General features: G+C 39.9%; 1 protein-coding gene across 3 annotated transcripts in view; it reads left to right on the plus strand.

Moving 5' to 3' along the window:
• The first annotated feature begins 3,839 nt into the window (after positions 1-3,839).
• LOC124550989 (kelch domain-containing protein 2-like) overlaps positions 3,840-19,071 on the plus strand; it is a 121,852-nt gene continuing 106,620 nt past the window's right edge. For all 3 annotated transcript variants that reach the window (XM_047125817.1, XM_047125819.1, XM_047125820.1), the window contains exon 1: positions 3,840-4,050. Coding sequence is in view for 1 of the 3 variants with exons in the window: in XM_047125820.1 (XP_046981776.1) it covers positions 4,015-4,050 (36 nt within the window). In the remaining 2 variants the exon portion in view is untranslated. The remainder of the gene's footprint in view (positions 4,051-19,071) is intronic.

The following is a 19,071-nucleotide window of genomic DNA, read 5'->3' on the forward strand; positions in this document are numbered from 1 at the left end:
TCTGCTGAAAAAGAAAATGTACTCAGTACTAAGCTGACGTACCCCTAATTTTCAGCAAATTTTCAAGTAATGTTTGTAAAGTTTCCACTTTAGTTTCAGTTATCACTCATCGTAATACATAAATGTAACTTAACTTCAATGAACGCTAATAATTCTCTCTCTGAACAGGAAACAAAACTTTAGTTTGATACATACTCAGCACTGGAACAAATGGGTGCAATACAACAAGCAATCACTTAACCGACAGGCAAATTGGCAGCTTGTTCATTGCAGAAACATCACATACGCGTGGCGCGGCATTGGAAGTTAGTAAGAGCGAACGCACTTGAATGACTGGTTCGATGGGGCGCGACTGACATCTGCCGATTTAAATGCTGCTACTACTGGATCGACCTTGAGTGTACATCGACACTCGATCGACCTTGACACCGGATGTGACGACAGCTGACTACGACCGAGTCCTCGGCTAATCCTTACTACCTGTGTAACATGCCACAAAATTTAGTGCAAAGCTGGGAACGACTTCGAGAAAGAGCAAAGAAACAAATAATTAAATACTGTCAATTCGTAACAATAAAACTTGCAACCCTGTGACACATAAGCTACTAATTATATTGCACCGTCTACTATTACGTTTTGCAATTGAAATTCTGAGTGACCGATAGTAATAACCTCGACCCGAATAACTAATGTGAACAGATATAATACCTTATGGATGTATACTACGTTATCGCTGTGCATACCTGTATATTTTTCAAGAAGGAGATAACAATAAAAGTTAAAATTATATGTAGTAGACTACCAAAATAACTGTCGAATTTAGGTACTGGCAGTGTATTAAAAAGTACTTACTAATTTCAACTGTTTATATCAAATTTGTAGTATATACTCGTTCTTTCACGACAATCAGTACATCTGTAAACATTGCTGAAATTCAAGGACATTGCAAGGAGAATACAGCAATTACTTCAGTCTTCCATATGTAACTATTTTCAAAAGCAATTTCAAGAGAACAATTTTTCGTTCAAACGTACGCGAACGACAGAAAGCGCTCGTTTGTCATGCAAAGATACTGCAGTAGTTTCCAAGGATACACACTATTATTGTTAACTGGATTGAAGTTAACTGTTTACTAAAATGACTTTGCGTATTCGCGGTTTATTCGTTGTCCTTTTAACATGACATACCAAAAGAAACAATGTGGCACAGTAGCATTGAAATTCGCGTACCATTTAATCCTACACAAATTTTGTCACAAAGCTCTTAGAGTGAATTCATCTTAATACACTAGTGGCCAATAAAATTGCTACACCACGAAGATTTAACCGGTAGGAAGAAAATGCGGTGATATGCAAATGATTAGCTTTTCAGAGCATTCACACAAGGTTGGCGCCGGTGGCGACACCTACAACGTGCTGACATGAGGAAAGTTTCCAACCAATTTCTCATACACAAACAGCAGCTGACCGGCGTTGCCTGGTGAAACGTTGTTGTGCTGCCTCGTGTAAGGAGGAGAAATGCGTACCATCACGTTTCCCACTTTGATACAGATCGTCGGATTGTAACCTGCCGCGATTGCGGTTTATCGTATCGCGACATTGCTGCTCGCGTTGGTCGAGATCCAATGACTGTTAGCAGAATATGGAATCGGTGGGTTCAGGAGGGTAATACGGAACGCCGTGCTGGATCCCAACGGCCTCGTATCACTAGCAGTCGAGATGACAGGCATCTTATTCATATGGCTGCAACGGATCGTGCAGCCACGTCTCGATCCCTGAGTCAACAGATGGGGACGTTTGGAAGACAACAACCATCTGCACGAACAGTTCGACGATGTTTGCAGCAGCATGGACTATCAGCTCGGAGACCGTGGCTGCGGTTACCCTTGACGCTGCATCACAGACAGGAGCGCCTGCGATGGTGTACTCAACGACGAACCTGGGTGCACGAACGACAAAACGTGATTTTCTTCGTATGGATCCAGGTTCTGTTTACAGCATCGTGATGGTCGCATCCGTATGTGGCGACATCGCGGTGAACGCACATTGAAAGCGTGTATTTGTCATCGCCATACTGGCGTATCACCCAGCGTGATGGTATGGAGTGCCATTGGTTACACGTCTCGGTCACCTCTTGTTCGCATTGACGGCACTTTGAACAGTGGACATTATATTTCCGATGTGTTACGACCAGTGGCTCTACCCTTCATTCGATCCCTGCAAAACCGCACATTGCAGCAGGGCTGGCAGGATAATGCACGACCGCATGTTGCAGGTCCTGTACGGGCCTTTCTTGATACAGAAAATGTTCGACTGCTCTCCTGGCCAGCACATTCTCCAGATCTTTCACCAATTGAAAACGTCTGGTCAATGGTGGCCGAGCAACTGGCTCGTCACAATACACCAGTCTCTACTCCTGATGAACTGTGATATCGTGTTGAAGCTGCATGGGCACCTGTACACGCCATCCAAGCTCTGTTTGACTCAAAGCCCAGGCGTATCAAGGCCGTTATTACGGCCAGAGGTGGTTGTTCTGGGTACTGATTTCTCAGGATCTACGCACTGAAATTGCGTGAAAACGTAATCACATGTCAGTTCTAGTATTATATATTTGCCCAATGAATACCCGTTTATCATCTGCATTTCTTCTTGGTTTAGCAATTTTAATGGCCAGTAGTGTATGACATTTCAAGTTGTATGTGAAACAAACATTCCGAGACAAGTCTGCCTGCTTGCGAGAAAAAGAATCTTAACAGACGGACAGACACTCAGATAAAAAATGATGGAAATTTTTTTTTCGTGTGATATAATTACAAATTTGCCGTTTTCGTTTTTTTCCCCTTTGGTTGTACTGTGAAAACTGCGTTTTTGCCAATTTTCATAATTCTAGGCCAACGGGAAGTACTGTATAGGTTTTGATGAGTGAGTTTGCGAGTATGAAAATATGTGTAATAAATGGCCGTATCCTTTGATTGCGCTTATTGAGAAGCTTCAGTACTTTATACCGCCGAAGTGCTCTAGAGCTGAGAATATGACATACATTTCACCGTGACACGTCTACCCGCTCCTGAGAGAATGGGTTTCTAACAGTTGGACAGCAAAGCAATCCTACATAGGTTTCGTTTTCACCCATCGAGGTACGGAACATTGAGAGTACTTCTCAATACTACGGGGCAACGGACTAATACCGAACAATATAAGGAAACAACATGCCATGCAGTTCTTGTGAAATTTAGTCAGTCTGGTACTATTTACTTTGCCCTGTTGTTATCATATTTATGTATTTTTGAAGTTGATTATTTATGTGATCGTTAATTCGGTGCGTAGCGTTGAACAGGCGACTGAAATGACAATCTGTACATCGGGAAACAATTCAATAATTCTGCAATTAGATCAAGTCACTTGTGTCAGTTGAAGGCAAGGAAAACACCCGTATCACAAGTTCTCAACTCACGTTGCAATCTAAGTGAACATCGATTTTTTAAAGACTCTGCCCAAAAGTGAACGAATTAGTAAAGGCAACAGATGTGACCCATTTCAACTCTGGGTGGCTACGGCAATGGGACTGTATAAGACGGATTACGACGCTCGAACTAGTATTGCGCAATGGTTAAGAGGGGTAAATCTCGAAACACAAAGTTGGCGTAACACTTGCATGCGACACGCCCATTTCGCGACTTCCCCTCGAGCCATAAAATGAACGCACCCATCTGCGCACATTCTCCCGTTGCTAGGCAATCTGGCTCAATTACATTGATCGGCCAGCAGCGTGCGCGCCATCCGGCGGCCACCTGCTGAACTGCGCGCTCCCGGCCCCTACGTCAATTCAGGACTCAGAGGGGAAGGTGGCATCCTGCGAAAATGTCGGCCGACGTGCGTTTGTCGTCGCTCTTGCTCTCCAGCATAAATTCCATTAGTAATGGGCTGTCATCGCAAGCAAAGCTATGTGGCGCATTAGTTAAGAGGATGACGACGGTGCAACAGTGTCTTTAACTGGTAGCATAGCATATTTCTGATGCGTAGTTTATGCCCTGACTTTCAACAGAAAGAGGTAAGCATTCATTTCAGATCGTATTTCATTTTAATTAACTGTAGTTAAGCACGAGAAAAACTTTTCTAGTTGATTCAATCTCCTAGCCAATTTTCGTTCCAATTCCTCCACGTAACTCGGTGTACGTACTGGGAAAGTTATTTGATTTAGACATTATTTAATGTTATTGATTTAAACGCTCATGACGTTGGTACATAGTTGTCTGTTTAAAAGCTTCTCATTACAGCATTTGCCAGTGTTGTAACTTTTTACAAGTTAGCATATGGTGCCAGTTCAAAGCAAGGTCCACTTTATTACAAATTACATACTGTGCGGAGATTACACACCAGTTCTCTGCAAGTGCGCAGCAAGGCAGTAACGACTCTTAATTAGTTGTGAAGTTGCCGCTGCTTCATTCCGTAGATGCTCTAGAATAAATTCCTAATTGTGTAACAACTTCTTTCCACTTCTTTCAGTGCAGTGTAAGATACTCTATGCTATCTTTCAGATATTTTTGACGTAGTAGTTTTTGATTCTACATTTCGATGTAGACAATTGTTGGTGAAAAATGCATCGTCAGATAAATGAAACTGAATTAATGCTGTGCGGCTTATAATTTCTTGAAAGCCCTCGCATATTCCATATTGAGACCGATGGTTACGTATCCAAGTGGCTCAACATTTGTCCAAACGAGAATTTTTTGAACCCCTGTTGAAGACTTCTCCATCACAGAAAAATCAAAACCAATACTAGGCGGGTTAGTAGTCAATGAATGACACTAGCCACTACAGCGCGAATGAAGCTCTCTAACAAATGAAAGAATGTAGATTAATCTTGGACCCGCACTCAGACACTTTAGTCACACAAAATCCACGGCTATCTGGTGTAGTAGTCAATGGTACAACTATTAGACGACGAAGGAAGCTGTCAGCTAAAAGGGCGTACTTAGATGAAACGAATGCTTAACTCTTGAAAACAAAAAGTTCTTGTGTTGTCAGTAGAAGAAGAAATTCTGTTCGGGGGGGGGGGGGGGGGGGGGGAGTTGTGAAGTCGCCAGTTTAAAAATCCGCAGCTGGTGAAAACTTCCGTATTTGAACTTCTAGAATAACGGGTAACCACCAAAGCAGCTGCGTGAATTTTGAAGCAGCAATGAGTCTGGGAATCCGCTTGTTGTGACATCACGTTATTGACGCTCTTGAAAAGTGCAAGTCTTTTTTGACAATGAAACGGTCTGACACTGAAAACTCCTATTGTAAACCAACCATTCGCTGTTTTAGAGGATTACATTTTGTTTCCCCGACAACAGCGCCACGTATCCTGCAACTTTAAGGCTTCCGCCGTCTTCCATCCTCGCAGAATGTAATATTGATTTTTCGGCCTGTTGTGACGCAAATGCCCGCGTCCCTGCCCGTTATAACTCTTAGCGATTTCTTCACAGTTGGAGGACGTGACATTCTCACCTTTCTCGACTTTGTACTCTGCCTGTTAGATAATTTGTTTTCTAAGAAGTAACACTTTCGGTGATAGGCTACTGAAAAGTCTACCAAATCCAGCAGATGTATGGACCAACGGGGAAGCTTGGCTTTTTTTTGCAGTCCGACTCTCTCATGAACAACTCGGGCAGATTGAATCCTCAGGTCTTGTACGCTAGTCACAACACCGTGAATCACAGAAAGTGGGACTAACTCTTGCACCAATTCTCTACAGCGCATTGTTGGTGGTGAATATTCATATTTTCCTTCGACAGCTGGATATCATGAGACCAGCTACCACAGTACCTGTGATCGATAGCCAGTCAGACTCCGTGTGAAAGAAAAAGTAAATAAAAACTGAGAAATAAGTAACTTCATGTAGAAATATTATGTCTAAGAGTACATGGCCCTTACCCGCTCGTTCCTATCAGGGTTGTTGTAATTCAATTCTACCCAAGGAACCATGAGGTTTATTTTTTTAAAAAAACATATAAAAATCGTGCCAAACTATCAATAAAACCCAACTGTTTTTAGTTATGAAAATTTATTTATTTATTTATTGTTCCGTGGGACCAATTAAGGAGAAGTCTCCACGGTCATGGAACGAGTTAATACATGACATTATAACACGATAGTAGAAACAGATAAAATGAAATATAAGTAACATATTCAGGAGACAATTCGTACGTTTAAATAAAGAAAATCAACAATGTAACACTGGAATTTGCTTAATTTTTCAGCTCTTCCAGGAGCCCCTCGACAGAATAGAAGGAGTGAGCCATGAGGAAACTCTTCAGTTTAGACTTAAAAGTGTTTTGGGCTACTGCTAAGATTTTTGAGTTCTTGTGGTAGCTTCTTGAAAATGGATGCATCAGAATACTGCACTCCTTTCTACATAAGAGTCAAGGAAATGCATTCCACATGCAGATTTGATTTCTGCCTACTATTAACTGAGTGAATGCTGCTAACTCTAGGGAATAAGCTAATATTGCTAACAACAAACGACATTAAAGAAAATAGATACTGTCAGAATTCGCAGACTATTGAATAGGGGTCGACAAGGGGTTCTCGAACTTACACCACACATAGCTCGAACAGCCCGTTTTTGAGCCAAAAATACCCTTTTTGGATCAGGCTAAATGATATATATCATACTAAATGATATATAGTTAGCTTTACACAAATTAAAAAGAGCCGTCACATTTATTGGAAGCATCTATTCTCTGTCACAAGAATTTATTTTATTAACACTGTATTTTAACTTTTCTTGAAATATAAGAAATATTTAACTTCTAGAAAAAAACTTTAAGGTCAACGTAGAATCGTAATGACTGTAAAGTACAGTTTAGCACGTTTTTGAAGCAGGCAGAAATGTATAGATCTTCACTAATTAATCAACTCTTTTCTCTCCTAAATCGTTTCGTAGTTTTGACCAAACAAACCTGTAGGTGGAGAAGATTCTCTCACTCGTTGCAGTACTGGCAGGGCAAGAAATAGGCTTCTCACAAAAGTAATGAATGCTGTTGCTAAGTTTCCTTCTATGCTGTTTTTAGTCATTATCTTCCACCATTTGTTTGGTCGGAATTGTGTTAAAATGCATCGGAAACATAGTGACAGGAAAATAATCAGAATCTGCTATCCTAAAAGACATAGCACTTGCAATCCGCTCTGAATGCATCTCTGTGAACCAGTTTTCTGCACTTTACTCTTGTTGACCAGTTAATCTTCTCCTCTGAATCTTGGATCTAGCATGCTAGCAATGTAGTGAAAGGATTCCAGTGCTTTTTCCTTTCGTTTTTTTTATTACGTTCTTATAGGGTCCCAGAGTAGACAACGCTCCGTCAGAACTGCTGATATTCTTGGAACAGCCAGCCATGGCTCCTGGTGTGCAAGATGTATACCCTCAGACTTCAAGAAGAATGTAATAATATAATTTCCAAAGAAAGCAGGTGCTGACAGGTGTGAACCTTAATAAGTTGTGGTTGCAAAATACTGACACGAATCCTTTACCGAAGAATGCAAAAACTGGTAGAAGCCGACCTCGGGGAAGATCAGTTTGGATTCTGCAGAAATGTAGGAACACGCGAGGCAATACTGACCCTACGACTTCTCTTAGAAGATAGGTTAAGGAAAGGCAAGTCTACGTTTCTAGCACTTGTAGACCTAGAGAAAGCTTTTGACAAGGTTGACTAGAATACTCTCTTTCAAATTCTGAAGGTGGCAAGCATAAAATTTATGGAGCGTAAGATTATTTACAATTTGCACAGAAACCAGATGACAGTTAGAAGAGTCGAGGTGCATGAAAGGGAAGCAGTGGTTGATAAGGGAGTGAGACAGGGTTGTAGCCTATCCCCGATGTTATTCAATCTGTACATTGAGCAAGCAGTAGAGGAAGGAATTTGGTATAGGAACTAAAATCCATGGAGAAGAAATAAGAACCTTCACGTTTGCCGATGACACTGTAATTCTGTCAGAGACAGCAAATGATGTGTAAGAGCAGTTGAACGGAATGGACAGTGTCTTGAAAGGAGGATATAAGATGAACATAAACGAAAGCAAAACGAGGATAATGGAATGTAGTCGAATTAAATCAGGTGATGCTGTGGGAATTAGATTAGGAAATGACAGTTAAAGTAGTAAATGAGTTTTGCTACTTAGGAAGCAAAATAACTGTTGATGGTCGAAGTAGATAGGATATAAAATGTAGACTGGCAATGACAAGAAAAGCGTTTCTCAAAAAGAGAAATTGGTTAATATCGAATACAGATTTAAGTGTTAGAAATTCTTTTCCGAAGGTATTTATCTGGAGTATAACCTTATATGGAAGTGAAACACAGACAATAAACAGTTCAGACAAGGCGAGAGTAAAAGCTTTTAAAATGTTGTTCTACAGAAGAATGCTGAAGCTTAGATGGGTAGATCACGCAACTAATGAGGAGGTACTGAATATAATTGGGGAGAAAAGAAATTTGTGGCACAACTTGACTAAAAGAAGGGACTGGTTGATAGTACACGTTCTGAGACATCAAAAGATCATCAATTCAATGCTGGAGGAAAGTGTGAGAGGTAAAAATAGTAGAGGGAGACTAGGAGATGAATACAGTAATCAGGTTTAAAAGGATGTAGGTTGCAGAAGTTATTCAGAGACGAAAATGCTTGCGAGGATAGAGCAGCATGGAGAGCTGCATCAAACCAGTCTTCAGACTGAAGACAAACAACGATCCTGGATCCCATACCAGGACTTTCTAAAAAGATCAATCCTTAGTTTAACAGCTTGTGCGGTATTGGTGCTGTCTGCTTGAAGAAGGTCCAGGGCTCTACAAACCACCGACAGTTGTCAGAGAATATGAGTGGCATCTTAATAAATTACAACATGATCCAAGATTTTGTTAACGTTAGTAAAGACTTCTTAAGAGTGCTCTGTTACAATTTCTTCATTATTTAGAATAAAGTCCTTAAAAGCATGGGTTAATGTTTTGAGTATATTGATCATAAGAATTTAAACTGAACTATTTAACTTTCAGTGTAAGAAAAATCTCCTAAAAACAATAAAACCCATAAAAACCCAATTTTACCAACTGGATTGGTTTTTTTTAATACCCAGTGTTTTCTCAATTCTTGTTTCTATGAATCAGCATTCGTTTTTTCTCCTGTGTATCTGTATTATGACAGGTTTCAGCTCTCCATCATGTCCTGTTCTGAGTATCTTCCTTCATCCATTTGTAATTTCGTTCTCTTCTAATGTTGTCCATCATTCCAATTCTCTTCCTGCCATATCATCTCAATCCTCCCACTTTTGTGAGTGTAATTATTTGTCGCAGCCAAATTTTTTCCTCTTTCTGATCACTTCTAATAATCTCCTTTCTTCCCCTATTTTCTTTGTCCCTTCTCCACTCTCAAATCTACTTGTCCACTTCACCACAAGCATTCTTCTCCAAACCCCCATTTAAGAACTTTCTAAGTATCTTTCTTCTTTCTTTTTAACTCTCCATGCTTTTCACTGCTGTATAATACAACGTTCCAGACATAACATTTAGCTAATTTTTTCCTCAGTTCCATTGGAAATCTTGGAAATGTTAATAAGTACTTCACGTTTTCAAATGCTCTCACATCAAAAATTTATTTTTGTACTCACTCATCCAGTTGAAACGTTGAGTGCCAAATTGATTTTATTTGATTTATTTATCTGTCCTTTGACAATTTACATTGTGTGGATTTCGCTCGCTTACATGTAAAATTTGTTGTTATCAGCGTTGTGGTCTTCAGTCCAAAGACTGTTTCGATGAAGCTCTCCATGCTGGTCAGTCCCATGCAAGCCTCTTCATCTCTAAGTAACTAATGCAACTTACTTTACTTACCACTGTGCCTCCTTCCACAATTTTTACCCTCCCACACTTCCTTCCAATACTAAATCGATGATCCCTTGACGTCTCTAATATTTCCTATCAACTGATGCCTTTATTAGTCAGGTTGTGCCACAAATTCCTTTTCTCCCCAATTTTATTCCGTATCTCGTCATTAGTTACGTGATCTATCCATCTAACCTTCAACATTCTTCTGTAGCACTACATATCAAAAGCTTCTATTCTCTTACTGTCTCAACTGTTAATCGCCCATGTTTCACGTCAGTAAATAATTCCTAACATTTAAATCTTTATTAGATATAAAGAAATTCCTCTTTTTCAAAAATGCGTTTCTTGCTATTGACTGTGCGCATTTTATATCTTCTCTATTTCGGCCAACATCAGTTATTTTACGGCCCAAGTATCAAAACTCATCTACTACATTTAGTTTCTCATTTTCCAATCTATCTCTCTCAGCATCGCCTGATTTAATATCGAATACACTCCATTGCCCTTGATTTACTTCTGCTTTGTTCATCTTATAATCTCTTTTCGAGGTACTATAGCTATTGTTCATCTTATAATCTCTTTTGAAGATACTGTCCATTCCGTTCAACTGTTCTTCGAAATCTTTTACCGTCTAACAGAATTGCAATGTCACTGGCAAACCGCAAAGTTTTTGTTTCTTCTCCCTCGACTTTAATTCTTTTTCCGGATTTATCCTTAGTTTCCTGTACTGTTTCCGAAATGTACAGACTGAACATCAGAGATTTGCTACAACTATGTCTTACTTCCTTCTCAACAACTTCATCTCTTTTTGCCCCTGGACTGTTATAACTCCCGTCTGGTTTCTGTACAAGTTCTAAATAACTTCTCTGTATATTGTACCCTTATTGCCCTCAGAATTTCAAACAGCATATTCCTTGCATGTATCCTCTACCCATTCCCGCTCAGCTATTATTTGTGAATCTTTTTTTCACACGTCTGTTATCCTTTTCGACTGCCTTTTTTTGTTATCTTCTTTCCTGAATTAAACCGAGCGTCACCTACGTTATCCAAGGGTTTCTACTAGGCCTTCTCTGTTTGCAGGTGTTATCCTTTGCTACCTTTCTTATTTCGTGTCTCAAAGCTACCCAGTCGCCTTTTGTTGTGTTTCTTCCCCTTCTTCAGTCCCACTTTGCCTAATGCTCTCATTAATACTCTCAGCAACCGCCGGTTCCTTTTATTATCTATGTCCCATCATTTTAATTTCGTGCATTTTTCAATTTCTGGAGTTTGATCTGCAATTCATTTCCAACAAATCACAGTCAGAGTCCACATTTGCCCTTGAAATGTCTTACCATTTTATATTGGCTTTCGAAATTTGTGACTTGTCATTCTATAATCTGTCTGGAACCTTCCAGAGCCCCAGTTCTCTTCCATACATGCAACCTTCTTTCATCATTTCTTAAAGCAATTGTTAGCGATACTAAATAATGCTCTGTACCGAATTCTACCAGATGGCTTCCTCTTTCATTCCTTCCCCCAGTCCATTTTCTCCTATTATTTTTCCCTCTCTTCCTTCTCCTACAATCAAATTCCAGTCATTCATAACAATCAAATTTTCGTCTTCCTTAACTATCTGAGTAATTTCCTTCATCTTCTCATACACTCTTCAGTTCTGTTGGTCAGCTGTGGAGCTAGTTGGCAAATACATTTTTACAACTATGGTAGATGTTGGCTTCCACCTTTAATGAGTGAACATTCTTCTGTAATTTCGAACTTCGCATGAGTTTCATTATATCGTGTTAAATTTATTCACTTACATAACATAACGAAGAAATAATTTTGTCAAATAAATGAGATCCACATAAAGTTCGTTGCATTTTCATTCGGTCAACACTTGTTACTTATTCACTGTTCACAGTCATGCAGACTAATGCTCCTCTACTGAATAAAAGTTGTTGTCAATAAAATATTCTTTAACAGTGTTTCTATATGTTGGAAATGAAGTTCACGAGTTTAATGCATTGCGGCAGATTTTATGTAGTTCTACCCTCGGTAACAAAGATTCTTCAGGCTTTTCCTTTTTTTCTTGGAATGTGAATGTTTTCCCCAATTCTAGTATTACGGTTATTAGCGGAGCTGTTTCTAGGCATGGGGATCTTCGATCCCACAAGCATTTATAATATCTATATTTTTTTCCTATGAACACAAAGTTTTTCCTAATCATTCCATCGCCCATACAACTCGCGTTTGATAAAGTTATTTCAAGCGTGAAAAAAAAAAGCAGACTACGGAAGTGAATATTGTCTGTGCTGCTCACACCGAAGCCTAAGTTCTGAATACTGCAATTCCCTCGAAACTATTTTTCGCATTTCGGGGGGTGAAACACATCTGAATTCATTTCTCTGAGATCTCTCACACTAGCGGTAGAAATTAGTATAGTTCCGTTTCAGAAAGCGATGTTGATACCGATATCAGTTGCTATGATGAGACAGTTTACGTCGTTTAGAAAGGACTTTTTTCTTACAATTCATCTGGGTTAAAAAGAATTAAGGCATCTCCAACGACTCCAAAAACATGCGGAATGATCGCCTTAGCGGAATCACCCTATACGGAACATGACGAAAGTTTTTCAATTTAATAGTTGCAAATTTTTATCGTGAAGATACGAAAGTGCACAGCAATAAGGTGTTAACAATTTCATTCATACGCAATAACTTTAGTTCAATCTTATAACGTTTTCTTAATTTTATATTTCTTACTAGCCATTGTACTGTGCATGGTCGAAGATACTGCCTACCACCATTATCGATTGTTATCTGTCCCATTCCATTCGTGTCTGTATGGCTCTGTACGTGCTCAAATCACCGTCTCTGTGCGTTCCCTGATTCCTGCTTAGCCATTTTATATTTCTTTACAATCTCATTTTTTACACGTCTGTATTCCCTTTCAGTTGCATTTTTATTATTTGTATCAACAATTACTTTACAACTTTGAAAACTCATTCATATAACTTACATCCACGGTTTTTGGTGGCACTTTATAGCAACACACACCAAGCTGTTTACCTTATTCAACGTGACTTCCATTTTTTTTACGCGACACACATCCCATTTGAAGTCGATTTCCTGCCAAACTCTCTGCACCACGTCAGGCGCGACTTGCTCAGTTACGAGGAAGATTCTAGCCCTTATTTCTGTGTCTATGATCCAATATCCACAGTCAACGTCTATCTTCAGGAGTTCTGGGAAGCAGGGTGATGCAAAACTTTTTTTGATGTGTGTATATACAACCGCTCGCTCACAGAAAGATCCGTACCTAAAGCCTGGAAAATTGCTTAAATCACACAAATACCCAAAAACGGGAGTAATCCGCTGAATTACAGGCCCATATCACTAACGTCCATTTGCAGTAGGGTTTTGGAACATATACTTTATTCGAACATTATGAAGTACCTCGAAGAAAACAGTTTATTGACACATAGCACGGATTCAGAAAATATCATTCTTGCGAAACACAACTAGCTCTTTATACTCATTAAGTAATGAGTGTTATCGACAGGGGATATGGAATTGATTCCGTATTCTTAGATTTCCAGAATGCTTTCGGCACCGTTCCTCACAAGCGTCTTCTGACCAAACTGCGTGCCTATGGAATATTGCCTCAGTCGTGCGACTGAATTCCTGATTTCCTATCGGAAAGGTCACAGTTCGTAGTAATATACGGTAAGTCATCGAGTAAATCAGAAGTAATATCCGGCGTTCCCCAAGGAAGTGTTAAAGGCCCTCTATTGTTCCTGATCTATATTAACGGCATATGAGACAATCTGAGTAGCCCTATAAGATTATTTGCAGATGATGCTGTAATTTACCGTCTTGTAAAGTCATCAGATGATCAAACCGACTTGCAAAATGGTTTAGATAAGATATGTGTATTTTTCGAAAAGTGACAGTTGACCCTGAATAAAGAAAAGTGTGAAGTTATTCACATGTGTACTGAAAGAAATGCGCTAAATTTCGATTACGCGGTAAGTCACACAAATCTGAATGCTCTAAATTCGACTAAATACTTAGGGATTACAATTACAAATAACCTAAATTGGAACGATCACATAGATAATGTTGTGGGTAGAGCATAGCAAAGACTGCGATTCATTGGCAGAACACACAGAAGGTGCAACAGGCCTACTAAAGAGACTGCTTACACCACGCTTGTCCGCCCTATTCTGGAGTATTGCTGTGTGGTGCGGGATCCGCATCAGGTGGGACTGACGGATGACATCGAAAAAGTACAAAGAAGGACAGCTCGTTTTGTATTATCGCGAAATAGGGAGGATAGTGCCACAGACATGATACGTGAATTGGAGTGGCAATCATTAAAACAAAGGCGTTTTTCGTTGCGACGGGTTCTTCTCATGAAATTTCAATCACCAGTTTTCTTCTCCGATTTCGAAAACATTCTGCTGGCACCCACTTACATAGGGAGAAATGATCATCACGATAAAATAAGAGAAGTCAGGGCTCGCACAGAAAAAAATAAGTGCTCGATTTTCCCGCGCTCCGTTCGAGAGTGGAACGGTAGAGAGACAGTTTGAAGGTGAATCATTGAACCATCTACCAGGCATTTTATCGTGAATAGCAGAGTAATTACGTAGATGTAGATGTCCATGCACATAATATCAGCAGTTTTCCTCTCCCATACCATTCGTAAAATGTATTCATCCTATCAGTTAAAACGTATCCTACTTCTTCCACTCCAAATAAAAGCACCAACCCACATTATCCTGGACTCTTGGCCCTTTCCAACTCTCATCCTACATTCCTTCTTCACATCACTTCCTATTCTATCTCCTCTGCATTTATATCCTTACCTAGAACGCTACCAGGAGGCCACAGTACCATCGTTCTCACTAGTTTCTAGACCGCACACGTTACCAACAGGCTTGCCCTATTTCAGAGGAAGACTCTCGGCCTACAGGTCCAGATATTCAAAGAGGGTGGAATTATTGGTAGTTGGGAACTCCAGTGTCAAGCATGTGACCGCCAAGGAGGGGAAAAAGTCCATTGTGAACACTGTGTGCATAACGAGAGGAGTCATCCCAGTTATGGAACAGATCCTTCCGTATGGCATGAAGAGCATGGCGTACAGCCAATTACAGGTGGTAGCTCATGTTGGTACTAATGACGGATGTCACTTTGGACCAGAAGAGGTTTCCGCCGGCTATCTAAAGTGGTAAAAAAAGTGAGTTTTGCTTGCAAGAAGAAGGCGAAACTCATCATCCGTAGCATTGTTGATAGGAGCTTTGGTACAGAGACGAGTGGAGAGTCTGAATCAGAAGCTCAGATGGTTCTGCGACCATGTAATTTGCAGATTCTTTCACTTGCACCATAGGATGGTGGGGTATCAAATTCCGATTAGTAGATCAGGGGCCCATATGCCGTGTGGAACGGACTGGGGGGTGTTTTATAGATTACATCTACATCTACATACATACTCCGCAATCCACCATACGGTGCGTGGCGGAGGGTACCTCGTACCACAACTAGCATCATCTCTCCCTGTTCCACTCCCAAACAGAACGAGGGAAAAATGACTGCCTATATGTCTCTGTACGAGCCCTAATCTCTCTTATCTTATCTTTGTGGTCTTTCCGCGAAATATAGGTTGGCGGCAGCAAAATTGTACTGCAGTCAGCCTCAAATGCTGGTTCTCTAAATTTCCTCAGTAGCGATTCACGAAAAGAACGCCTCCTTTCCTCCAGAGACTCCCATCCGAGTTCCTGAAGCATTTCCATAACACTCGCGTGATGATCAAACCTACCAGTAACAAACCTAGCAGCCCGCCTCTGAATTGCTTCTATGTCCTCCCTCAATCCGACCTGATAGGGATCCCAAACGCTCGAGCAGGGGGCTGCGAAAGTGTTAAAACAGGGGTTCAATCTCAAAGGGTGCAGGTCAAACATAGGGCGAAGGAAGACCTAGAAAACATTGGTATTATAATTGTAAATTGGGACCTATGTTGCGAAATAAATAGAGCTCCATGCTCTCGTAGAAAGTACTGAAGCAGAAATTGATATAGTCTCTAAAAGGTGGCTAAAGCCGGAGAAAAGTTCGGGTGAAATTTTGCTGAGGACCTAAAGGTTTCAGAAAGGACAGATTAAATTCAATTGGTGGTGACATCTTTGTTACTTTATGAAGTGGTAATCGTCTAGTGACATTTAAACAGATAGTTGCTGCAAGTTACTATGGGTACATGTCACCTCGAAACCTAGAATAAATTAATAATTGGCTCCTCCAGTTGCTGAAGGGTTCAAGGAAACTTTGAGTCTCATTTCGAACAGGTACTCTACTCATACAATTATAGGTGAGGTGACTTCAATCTCCTCTCGATATTTTGGCGGAAATACATACGTATAGTTTGTAGTAGGCACAAAATGGTAGGTACAAAATGCGTTCCACGAAAATTGTTTTGAGTAGTTCTGTCAGGAGCCCACACGAAGTGTAAATGTTTGCGATAACATACTGGATCTCTTGGTAAGAAACAATGCTAAGTAAATAGAGAGCATCATGACAGATATGGGCCCTGTTGACCACGAGGTCGTAGCGAGACCGAATACCGTGACATCCAAATTCATCATACTAATACAAATTATGTCTGTTTAAAAAAGCAGATAAAAATTCGCTTGGAAGCTTCCCAAGAGATAGTCTCCGTTCCTTCCAAACTAACTATGTAAGCGTAGAACAGATGGAGCTTAAATTCAGATAAATGATATTGACGAAAATTGAGGGATTCATACCAAGTAAATTAATATGAGTCGGAACAGATCCACCACGGTGCGCCAAACAGATCAGGACATTGTTGTAAAAGCAACGAAAAAACATGCCAGTTTTAAGATAACACAGAAAATCTCCAAGACTGGCGATTTTTTTACAGAAGCTCCAAATTTAGTGCGGAATTCAATGCGAGATACCTTTAAGAGTTTCCACAATGAATCTCTGTCTCGAAACCTGGCAGAAAATCCGAAAAGATTCTGGGTAAAGTTGACCAGGAGCAAGACATATCAGTACCTTCACTGCAGGACATCAATCGTAATGTTACTGATGTCAGCGCCAATAAAGCGGTGCTGCTGAAGACAGTTTTCCGGAATTCTTTCACCGAAAAAGATGCAGTAAATATTACAGGTCTCAAATCAAGAACAGCTACCAACATGTGTATCTTAGAGCTAGATACAGCCGTTGTGGCGAAGCAACTTAAGTCTTTAAACAAAGGCAAGTCTGCTGGTCCAGATTGGACACCAATGAGGTTCCTTTCGGAGTATGCTTATGTAACAGCTTCATATTTAACAATCACATACAACGCTCGCTCGACGAAAGGTCCGTACCTGAAGACTGGGAAATTGCACACGCTGCATCAGTGCACGGTAAAGGAAATAGAATTAATCCACTGCGTTCTAGACTCATATCAATGACATCAATTTCCAGTTAGGTTTTGGAACATATACTGCGTTCGAATGTTATGAAATGCCTCGAAGAAAACGATCTATTGTCACATAGTCAACATGGATCCAGAAAACACCGTTCTTGTGAAATAAAACTCACCTTTGGTTCACACGAAGTAGTGAGTGCTATCGACAGGAGATTGCAAGTTAATTCCATATTTCTAGATTTCCAGACGTCTTTTAACACTATCCTCACAAACGGCTTTTAACCAAATTGCGTGCCTGTGTAGTGCCATCTCAATTGCGCTACTGGATTCATGATTTCCTGCCAGAAAGGACGCACCTCGTAGTAATTGACGGGAAGCCATCGAGTGAAGCAGAAGTTATCTGGCGTTCCCAAAGGAAAAGTTATAAAACTCCGCTATTTCTAATCTATATTAACGATATGAGAGACTATGTAAACAGCCCTCTTAGATTGTTTGCAGATGATGCTGTCGTTTACCGTCTAGTAAAGTCATCAGACGTCAAGACGAATTACAAAATGCTTTAGACAAGATATATGTATGGTGTGAAAAGTGGCATTGACCCAAAACAATAAAAAGTGTGAGGTCCCCCACGTTAGCACTAATTTCAGTTTCACGATGTATATTATCTGGGTTGCAGGTGCACGGTTTTTTTCCCAACAATTCGATATTTCAGCCCCGTTTTCGGCTTTCAGTACCGAAGTATTAGATGAATTCCATTCATATCACCAATATATTTATTGAGTTGCAAAATTATCAAAAGGATAACGGTGGTCCGTGCAGCAAGCCTGTATGGAAAGAGTCTTCAGTCGCCTGAATGGTTTGTGGTCTGACGCTAGAAAAAAACTGAGTGTCGGTATCGTAAAAGCAGAATTATGTATGCGTTGTAATACGAAATTTGCAAATGCAACGACTTTTACCAAAAAAATTAAGTATAACAAAAATTAATTGGAAGCTGTAATCAGCAACAATAAATATAATTTTCAGTGTTAATTAAGTGTTTCATTGTGTTCACCCTCAGCCCTCGACGCAGCATATCCTTTTGCCAGGTAATGTTCGTTAATTTTAACAATTTAATCTGACAATCCCACATACAGGATGTAAATTTTAACTTGACAAACCACAATGACTCGAAGAATAAGCTTCACACGAAAAAATGTGTAGAATCCAAAATTGATTATTTTCGAGGGGGACATCTGCTGGTGCTAAACTTAGCCCGCCTCCCACCCCAGCCCCCTCGGGTTGGGGTGGGAGGCGGGTTTAATTTTAGCACCAGCAGATATCCCCCTCGAAAATAATCGGTTTTGGATTCTATACATTTTTTTCGTGTGAAGCTTATTTTTGGAGTTATTCTCAAAAATTACACCCTGTATAATGGAAATTTGAAGGTTGTCGATTCAACTAAATAGTTAGAGATTACAATTACAAGCAACTTAAATCGGGATCGTCACATAACATATGTCGAACATCAGAAAGTATTTTCTGTTTAATATTGTTCTCAGGTTCTGTCAAGCGATGATATAAAACTCAGTTACAAAAAATAGAACTGTTAAACTAAAACTCATTTATGTAAATGTCTCCACACATTATTCTGAATTAAAAGATTCTATCTTTTTTTAAATATTAATCTTCCCTCTACCTTTTTATTTGTTAGTTATTATTAAGGTGATACTGATGTGGAACATACCGTTATTGCACATGTCGGCTTGCTCTCAAGATATTTTTTACGGCTGAGGCATTATTCTGTAAGAGAATTAGATATTTAATAGAATGAGCGTGAG

Source organism: Schistocerca americana, chromosome 9, assembly GCF_021461395.2.
Source record: "Schistocerca americana isolate TAMUIC-IGC-003095 chromosome 9, iqSchAmer2.1, whole genome shotgun sequence".
Lineage (NCBI taxonomy): Eukaryota > Metazoa > Arthropoda > Insecta > Orthoptera > Acrididae > Schistocerca > Schistocerca americana.